Source organism: Camellia sinensis, chromosome 3 (genome assembly GCF_055761805.1).
Source record: "Camellia sinensis isolate YWXY chromosome 3, ASM5576180v1, whole genome shotgun sequence".
Classification (NCBI taxonomy): Eukaryota; Viridiplantae; Streptophyta; class Magnoliopsida; order Ericales; family Theaceae; genus Camellia; species Camellia sinensis.
This window is the reverse complement of record NC_138963.1, coordinates 164864357-164873546: the sequence shown is the minus strand read 5'-3', so window position 1 is coordinate 164873546 and position 9190 is coordinate 164864357. Positions and strand designations below refer to the sequence as shown.

The 9190-nt window shown below is 32.5% G+C and overlaps 2 protein-coding genes across 3 annotated transcripts; both read left to right on the top strand.

Moving 5' to 3' along the window:
* Window positions 1–210: 210 nt before the first annotated feature.
* Window positions 211–7382, top strand: TBL7 (TRICHOME BIREFRINGENCE-LIKE 7). 2 transcript variants are annotated; one of them, XM_028236467.2, is made up of 4 exons: window positions 211–1450; window positions 2012–2170; window positions 2620–2932; window positions 6926–7382. In XM_028236467.2, the coding sequence occupies exons 1-3, from the start codon at window positions 642–644 to the stop codon at window positions 2918–2920; spliced, it is 1269 nt and encodes a 422-aa protein (XP_028092268.2). In that variant the 5' UTR covers window positions 211–641; the 3' UTR covers window positions 2921–2932; window positions 6926–7382. The 2 variants fall into 2 exon arrangements, with proteins under 2 accessions (XP_028092268.2, XP_028092271.2); XM_028236470.2 differs by having other exon boundaries at window positions 214–1450; window positions 2623–2932.
* LOC114292493 (protein TRACHEARY ELEMENT DIFFERENTIATION-RELATED 7A-like) lies at window positions 5010–6617 on the top strand. Its single transcript, XM_028236471.2, has one exon. It carries the CDS (start codon window positions 5797–5799, stop codon window positions 6421–6423), a length of 627 nt encoding a protein of 208 aa, XP_028092272.2. The 5' UTR covers window positions 5010–5796; the 3' UTR covers window positions 6424–6617.
* Window positions 7383–9190: the final 1808 nt, after the last annotated feature.

Here is a 9190-nt window from a genome sequence, read left to right as displayed (position 1 = left end):
ATAAATAAATAAATCTTAAATGAGAAAATAGTAATCAAATTTTGTTTGTTGAGAGACCCTATCAGCTGATGGCTACCCCATTTCTTCCACTTGTTGACTTTCTCCAGAACTATCCACTCATACCCAGATGCATGCCCAGTCACTTTCATATCGGCACCATCTGATTATAACTCCATCTTTCTCTTCCCTTCTAAAAAATATATATCGCCGACAAAACAATGTTGTTCTCTAACAACCTCACCAAGTTACCATTTTGGTTGTGGGATCTCACTCAGAGACCACCTGAGCTTGAAATTACCAAATTACCCTCCCCTTTCTACTCTATTTCTCTCTGCCCGTCCAAATCCCTTCCTCACCCACAGAGCTATCTCCCCATGATCTAGGGTTTCCTTCTCTTCAACACCCACTTCACAGAACTGTAAGATTGTCCATCTTCTTACTTCAAAACTCAATCTTTTGTGGTTTTTCTTAACTCTCTCTGCTCTGTTTCTGATCTTGAATCCAAATATTTATATGGGTTAGTTTTGGTGGTCTTTTGGGTTTCATGTTGTACTGGGTTAACTTCATTTTAATGGTTCTTGGTTGTTGATATATATATATATATATATGTATGTATATATATATATATATATATCTGAGATATGGTGAGTAGATTAAATCAGAGTTTACTTGGCTACTTTAAGCCTTGCTATAAAAGGGGTGGGAATTTAGGCCACCCAATTATTGGAAGCCATTGCAAGAACTGGGTTTTTCATTCATTCAATGGACTCATTGTGATTGGTTCATTTTTGTGCTTCATGTTAGCTATGGCTTATTGGCATATGTATGTGTTCCCGGGTCCTCCTGCAGTTATCCCCATTTATGATGTTCCTGAGCGCGCTCATTCAAAGAGTGAATGTAACTTTTTTGTTGGAAAATGGATTCGTGATGAGAATTACCCTTTGTACAATGCATCAGAATGTCCGTTTGCTGAAAGGGGTTTTAATTGTTTAGCTAATGGACGAAAAGATAATGGGTATCTTAAATGGCGGTGGAAGCCCGAGAATTGTGATATTCCGGGGTTTAATGTACATGATGTTTTGGAAAAGCTTCGTGGGAAACGGGTTGTATTTGTTGGTGATTCGTTGAGTAGAACTCAATGGGAGTCTATGATATGTTTGCTCATGACTGGTGTGGAGGATAAGAAGAGTGTATATGAAGTCAATGGGAATAAGATCAGCAAGCAGATTAGGCATTTAAGCATTCGGTTTACTTCGTTCAGTTTTACTGTTGAGTTTTACCGATCAGTTTTCTTGGTGCAGCCTGGCTCCGTGCCAAAACGTGCACCAAAGAGGGTTAAAGCAACACTTAAACTTGATATGTTGGATGATATCAGCAAAGAATGGATTGATTCTGATATTCTGATCTTTAATTCAGGGCATTGGTGGAATCCAGGGAAGCTCTTTCAAATGTAAGTTATCTAGTTTTTTTTTTTTTTTTTCCACTGTAGATGCGGGGGATTTTGCTCAAAACTGTATCTTGGGTATTAAGAGTTGGATATCAGTTTTAATTAGTTGTTATACTTTCACTTTATGCTTGCTTTTTTTCGAGTTGATGTGCCTCTTGATCCTAAATAATGTGATATGATCTTTATGTTAACACTCATTCCACTTGCACAAATTTCATTCTGTGCTTCATTTAATAAATGTTGACAGAATATAAGTAACACAAACCTTCCAATTCATTGGCTAGAAGTGTAGTCCTCCAATGCTTAGTACCAAAGGAAATTAGTGTAACGTAGGCCATTGTCATTGTTCTTGTAGCCATAGATGCCACAGTGATCCAATTATGACTACTAGTACAACCAGAATATAATCAAGGACTGAAATTTTAAAGAACAAGCATTGCCTGCTGCAATGTATTTTCGACAGGTTTCAAAACTGTAAAACGGTTGGCTTTTGCTTTTACAAACTGTGAAAGTGTTTTATACATTTGATTCTTCAGAATGCATCTAATATGTTTGTTCAGACAGGGGCTGGTATTTTCAGGTGGGTGGAAAGATGAAGCTTGGAATTTCAACAACTGGTGCTTTCAAAACAGCATTAGCCACTTGGGCATCTTGGATCGAGAATATGGTCAACACAAATAAGACACAAGTATTCTTTCGGACTTTTGAGTCCTCTCATTGGAGGTGTGTTTAGTAGTTGCTGAATTTTGCTTCCAAACCATATTGGTAAACGCATGGAGTTGTCCAACGCTGAAGGCATATATTTATGTCAAAGTTCTCAATTGAATATTGTCCAATGGATCTATTACAGTGAAATGCGTTTCAATTAAACTATGCTTTTGGCTGCTTTTGTGGATGTCTTGACACAACCACGAATATAAATGTCACTCTTTTCCCTGAATTGACTGTTCTCTCATTTTAGAGCTGTGGTCTATATCATTTGTATGTGCACAACAACTAGTCCTTTTTGTTTGCAAAAAACCTCCTGTAGATCTAGCCATTTTCTTTTCCTCCAGTTGTGTCCTTGATTTTATGACCTTGTTATGCTTCCTTGTCAATATTTATGTTTGTACCACATTACATACAAATAACCATATATGATGATTTTTTGACATTGATGCTTCTATCTGTAGCAGCAGTCGAACCCGACAGAAGTGCAAAGTGACTCGACAACCTTTGTCAAAAATCAAAGGCAAGGAACAAAGCCCATTTTCAGACATTATACAGAATGTAGTGAAGAATTTGTCAGTTCCGGTAACAGTACTGCATGTTACTCCAATGGGTGCATTCCGAAGTGATGCACATGTGGGTACATGGAGTGACAATCCATCAGTCCCTGATTGCAGCCATTGGTGCTTGCCTGGTGTACCTGACATGTGGAATGAAATTCTTTTCTCATATCTGTTTTCAAAGGAGAAGATTTCCCTTCAATGAATATGGTAACTTGTAAGTAAAATTTTTCTCTTTCTATATTATTTATGATCTCTATGCTTTCTTATTTCTTGCTAGCTTCCATGTACTCTGTGATTGAGTTAGTCTGTGACTTGAGGGATAACTGTTCTAATTTGAATTTTCTTTCCCTGCTGAGGGTTGGGTTATTTCGTGAGATGTAAACTTTTATTATGGAAATTGCTCTTGTTTTTCCCTTTAGTAGTTGCTTACAATTTTGTGGGTTTTAGCTGCCTTGTTCCACCAGTTGGTTTCCATCTGTTTCTTTGTTGAAATTATGTAATCAAATGAGAAATTTCATTAGCTGAAGCATTACTTTCTAAGTTTTTGTAAACTTTTCAATCATTGATAAAGGTTGATTAGTTAGTTTATTGAGTCTCTACTTAATTAATTATTAATTAATAACCAGTCTAATGCTCTTGAAAATTTTTGAGAGTATAGGAAAGAAGTAGAGACTCAGCCAAGTTGGCCCATTAAAGACTTGAATAATGATAGAGGCAGTGACTATCAAACTACATAAGACATTTATATAATGCCGTAGTCTTGAGAACAAAAATGGGATTGCTGAAAGACGCAATATGATTCTGTTAGGTATGACTAGATCAATGATGAATTGTGATGATTTATCTCTTTATTATTTATTGGGAAAGAAATTATTGACTTTGGGCTTGTGGCATACTTATTATACAGAGTCAACACTAAGGCTAAACCACTTGGGCCATAGGAGTATTGAATTTGATCTAATTTTGACATTTCAAACTTAGAAGTTTCGGGTTCTGAGGCATATGCTAATCCCAAAGTTGCAAAGAGATAAGTTAGGTGCATGGAATAGGACATGTGGAAATTGGAGTGATCACAAGTTAGGTAAGGAATAGGACATGTGGAAATTGGAGTGATCACAAGTTAGGTGCAGGGAATAGGACATGTGGAAATTGGAGTGATCACAAGTTCTACCACCTTGAAAATGGATAGATTGAAAGTAGAGAGGCTATTTTCTTGGAGAGCATTAGTTTGGTTACTCCTATTGATGATGATGAGCATGGAAAAGGAAAAAGGGCAAAGCTAGAGCTTCACCATGAAAACATATAGGACTTTAGGTAATCATGTTTAGGGTTGGTCTAAGTCATATTTTTATGTAGTTTATAGATTAGAATACTGCTAGACCGATTTCTAACTTATTATTCAGTTTTAGTAATGGCGTAAGGGTTGGTCATGGTATTTAAATGAAACAAAAATGCCTACAGTATGCTTGATCATCAGGACAGCAAACATGGAAGGTCAAGGCTAGATGAATGATGGTATTAACAGCATGTTTGTTTTGAGGGATAAGGGTGTGAGATTGGATTATTAGTTCCACCGGACTAATAGTCCATTGTTTGTTTGAAAATTTTTGACTATTAGTCCCACAAATATGGGACTATCCTATCCCATGGGGGAGGTGGAATAGAAACCATGGGATTGGTATCCCATGGAATTATTTTGTGAAATGTTCATTTTACCTTCCATGCTATTACGTAGTAAATAATTAGAAAATGATAAAATAGTCTTTTGAACATTTATAAATTATTTTTTTAGTGTTGTTAATTTAAAATTATATATTAAATAAAAAATTATAAATTATAAACTATAAATTAAATTTAATTAAAAATAATAAATTATAAATTATGGCCTTATAGATTAAATTTTTTTAGTGTTGTTAAAAAATTAAATTTACATATTAAATAACATTATTTTTTTAGTGTTGTTAATTTAAAATTATATATTAAATAAAAAATATAAATTTATTTAAAAATAATAAATTATAAATTATGGCCTTATAAATTAAATTTTTTTTAGTGTTGTTGAAAATTTAATCTATATATTAAATAAAATTATTTTTTTATTGTCGTTAATTTAAAATTATATATTAAATAAAAAATATAAATTATAAATTTAATTTAATTGAAAATAATAAATTATAAATTATGGCCTTATAAATTAAATTTTTTTAGTGTTGTTAAATTATAAATTATAGATTACAAATTTAAAATTATATATTAAATAAAAATTATAAATTATAAGGATAAAATAGTCTTTTGAATATTTATCATTTTCCATAATATCCCAAACAAACATGGGATTCAATAGAATAGCCCAATCCAGACCTCTAATCCCATGACTAAACAAATATAGGATACAAATTTAATCCAACCAAATAGTCCCGGGACAATGTATCCCAAGACTAATAGTCCGATGGATTACAATCCCCCCTTATCCAGTCCGTCCAAACAAACGCACCCAATGTGTGCGTGGAGGTCCTTCGATAGTTGCTGACAACATTGCAAGTTTGATCTTCCTTATTTCCATAAGTTGGCCTCCATATATTTCTTTGTTGAAATTATGTATTCAATATGCACAAATGAATTCCATTAACTGAACCATTTTACAATCGTAATTAACCATATAAATACTTTTATAAGAATAACAAGATATTTCTAGCAAAGTTCTCCCCTCATAATATGAATAAGATAAAAAACTAAAAACAAAATTATGTAGTTAGGTTGGTTAAAAAATGATTGATGGTAGGGACCAAAGAAACACGCACATTTGCAGATGCATCATTCGTCAATCAAATATACGTATCCTGTGGTTTAGTAATAAAACCCTCCTAAAAATTTTGCTAGGGAAACTTCAAGAATTGTTTTCCAATGCAATCAATGAAAACAACAGTCCATATCTTAGCATGAGCGTCAAGTCTCAGGAAACTTGCAAGCATTGTAATAGATAAAATAATCAGAGCCTCACTACAAATAAGCACCCAGAAGTACTGCTTTCTCCACATCAATCCAATCTTGAAACACCTGAATTTTCACAACATTTAAATGGCATCTCCTCTAAATAACTTTGACTTCCCATATTTTCCTTCCCCGCCACCTCCTTCAGCGACACCCCCGAGTCACTCAATTCCACCACCACCACCTCACACCTTTTCTCCACCACCTCCTCATATCATTCCTCCACCACCTCCACCTCACACATTTACTCCACCACCTCCTCATATCATTCCGCCACCACCTCCTTATGTCATTCCTCCACCACCTCCTTATGTCATTCCTCCACCACCTCCATCATCACCGGGCAATCACTCTACTGTTATAGTTGTTGTTTTTGTCTCGTTTGGTGGTCTGTTTTTCCTTGCTTTCCTTGCGATTGCACTCTGTTGCTTCATCAAGAAGAAGAAGAAGAAGAAGATGGTACAAGAAACTGATATTGTACATGTTGATGAACACTTAAAGGTGAGGGAGGAGATTGTGCAAGGCCCACATGGATCGCAAGCTGTGGTGCTATCAATTGAGGATGATGTGCATATTGATGAAGAGATTCGGAAGAATGAGAAGTTTGGTGAAGGTGGTATGCATGTTAAATCTGCACACAACATTTCTAGTGCCCTTGAGGAAGGAACATCCTTTTCTGGTTCAAGTCACCACCATCTAGAGCACAAGCATTGATTATGGATTAATTTCTTTCAAGTTTGTCCTCACGCTAATTCAGAATAATACGTGAAAATAACTCAATATACTGTGTAATAAAATGAATGTATTATTGTTTTGGGTTGTCATAATAAACTTCCAACCATTGTACCTTTCGGAATCCATAATTGCTTTTACAATCTAAGCCTAATTCCCAGGATGAGATGCAACTATATTGCTGTGTTATAATTTCTTACCTTCTATTTGCTTTGCTGTGATCTTTAACCTGCCAATGAGCTTGATAAATCTCAGTTGGTTTTTCTGGTCATTTGAACCACTTTTTGACTAATTTACTTAGAAAGTAGTGGCTTGTAGCATTTCTGCTCTGTGGGTTGTTGCTGATGCCTGAAATTTCGCTGGTTTTTTAGACCATACTGCTTATGCAGCTTTGCTGTAATTGACACATTTGATCCTATATGCAAAATTTGTATACGACTATGTCTCAGCCGCTTATGCAGCTGAATGTTTTTCTATTTTTCAGGTTATTCGAAGCATTTTGTTACCAGAATTCACGTAGAAATGCTTTCACTCGATGCAATCTGCTCAGCAGGTTGTTTACGCCTTGAATTTGACCAGTTGGTTGGATCATACCCGATTTAATCAGCTTTGCTGTGCTTGATAATAATACTCATTGATCCTACATCAGTCGGCGATTCGTTTGCAACAATGATACTGTGTTTTTTAAGCTCATTTATAATTCTTTATTTGTGAAGTCTTCTTATTTTAGCACTCTTGTTAATGAAAAGCATTCATATGTAGTGTATAGAAGAAGCCTCTAGATGCAGCAATGACACTTTGGTGTAAAGGGAAAAGGACATAACATGTTGGGCTTTTTCTCTTTGTGGCAAAGATTTGATGACAATTGGTATTTGCCAAATTGAAACGACCCGTATGTTTGTAGACTTTGAATAAACAAATGTCCAAGTCTTCTTATTTTAGCACTCTTGTTAATGAAAAGCCTTCATATATGCAGCAATGACACTTTGGTGTGAAGGGAAAAGGACATAACTTAACATGTGGGGCTTTTTCTCTTTGTGGCAAAGATTTAATGACAGTTGGTATTTGCCAAATTGAAACGACCCATATGGTTGTAGACTTTGAATAAACAAATGTCCCCAATTCAGGTACTTCTGTTCTGGTGTGTTCAATTCCAAATTGCGTCTAAGGCAGAACCTTTGTGAATTGCTATGGTTAGATCTTAAATTTGTCACTCTCTTCCTGTTTTTAGATTATTTGTTAATTTTTTTTTTTTTTTGGCGAATTACACTATTAGTCTCTATAGTTTGGAATTTGTATCACTTCGGTCCTTGATTTTTTTAATTGTAATACATTAGACCCTAAATTTTGAATCTTGTTCTAAATAAAGACAATTGAAGATACCATTATTTAATTTCAAAGGCAAAATTGTCAACTTGATAAAATATATACTAATTTGACAAAAATATATGTTAAAAAAATATTTTTGAATTTTTAAAATTATTTTTACTCACAAAATATAAAATTATGTAACATTTATAAATTTTTTACACATTTATTTATTTATTTATTAAATTAATTTTTATTATGTATATGGATGATGATTATGGAATGGGTGGTATTTTTATTTTTATTAAAGTCAAATATGGTGATAACTTTAATATCATTATTAAACCAATCTATTAAATTAAAAAAATCTAAAATTAAAAATATTTCATATATTAAATATATCAATTACACATTAAAAGTCTAACAACCATCCATTACATGATCATCATTCAATTACATAATAAAAATTAACTTGGTAAAATAAATAGATAAATAAATGTGTAAAAGATTTATTAATTTTACATAATTTTATCTTTGGTGAGTAGAAACAATTTTTAAAAATTTAAAATTATTTTTTTTGACATTTATTTTTCTTAAATTAGTTTATATTTGATCAAATTGAGGATTTTTCCCTTGAAATTGAGTAATGATATCTTCAATCATCCTTATTTCAAACAATATTCAAAATTCAGAATCAAATGTGTTACAATTGAAAAATTAAGAATTAAAGTGACATAAATCCCAAACTATAAGGACCGTTGGTATAATTTGTCATTTTTTTCTTTTTTTTCTTTTTTGGGCTGAGCTTGGTTAGGATAAAAGTGGTGAAAAGTGAAACAAAGAGAAAAAATAACTTTTCCTAAGCTTGTTCAACATGAAATTGGTGAAAATTACAAGAAAGTAGATTTTCCTAAACAACTCATACTAGCATAGTGACTAAGTTTTTAGTCTCTTTTAAAAAACACAAATGTTCTGTTTTGATTAGAAAGAAAATTTGATAGAAAATAAATAGTAAAAGAAAACGAAATGAAAAAATATTAGATTTTCTTGTAAGCATTTGATTAAGACAAAAATTTTGTAAGAAAACAAATAGAAAAATTTGAAATTTTAGTTATAGGGAACTTATTTAATTTTTCTTGTATTTTTTTGAAAGAAATTTAAAATTAGTTACAATGTTAATGTGTGCTATAAAAAAAAAAAATACTTTTCTTCTATTTTTTACCACTTTCAAGATAAATAAACCCATAAAAGTTAAAATAAAAAATAATAATTCTTCTCTTTCTCTTATTTTTTACTTTTTTCATCCTAAACAAAATGAAGCAAAAAAAAAAAAAAAGAAAAAAAAAAGAAAGAAACACAAGAAAGTTTAAATTTGTTAATAAAAGTGGTTATTATGATTAAAATTTTAAATTTCATCTATCACCTTTCAAAATTTTCATCC

Excerpts from the sequence above, each read along its gene's own strand:
- TBL7 (XM_028236467.2), top strand. The coding sequence starts at position 642 with ATGGTGAGTAGATTAAATCAGAGTTTACTTGGCTACTTTAAGCCTTGC. Across the intron at positions 1,451-2,011 it reads CCAGGGAAGCTCTTTCAAAT|GGGCTGGTATTTTCAGGTGG; the intron begins GTAAGTTATCTA and ends TTGTTCAGACAG. Across the intron at positions 2,171-2,619 it reads TTTGAGTCCTCTCATTGGAG|CAGCAGTCGAACCCGACAGA; the intron begins GTGTGTTTAGTA and ends TTCTATCTGTAG.
- LOC114292493 (XM_028236471.2), top strand. The coding sequence starts at position 5,797 with ATGGCATCTCCTCTAAATAACTTTGACTTCCCATATTTTCCTTCCCCG.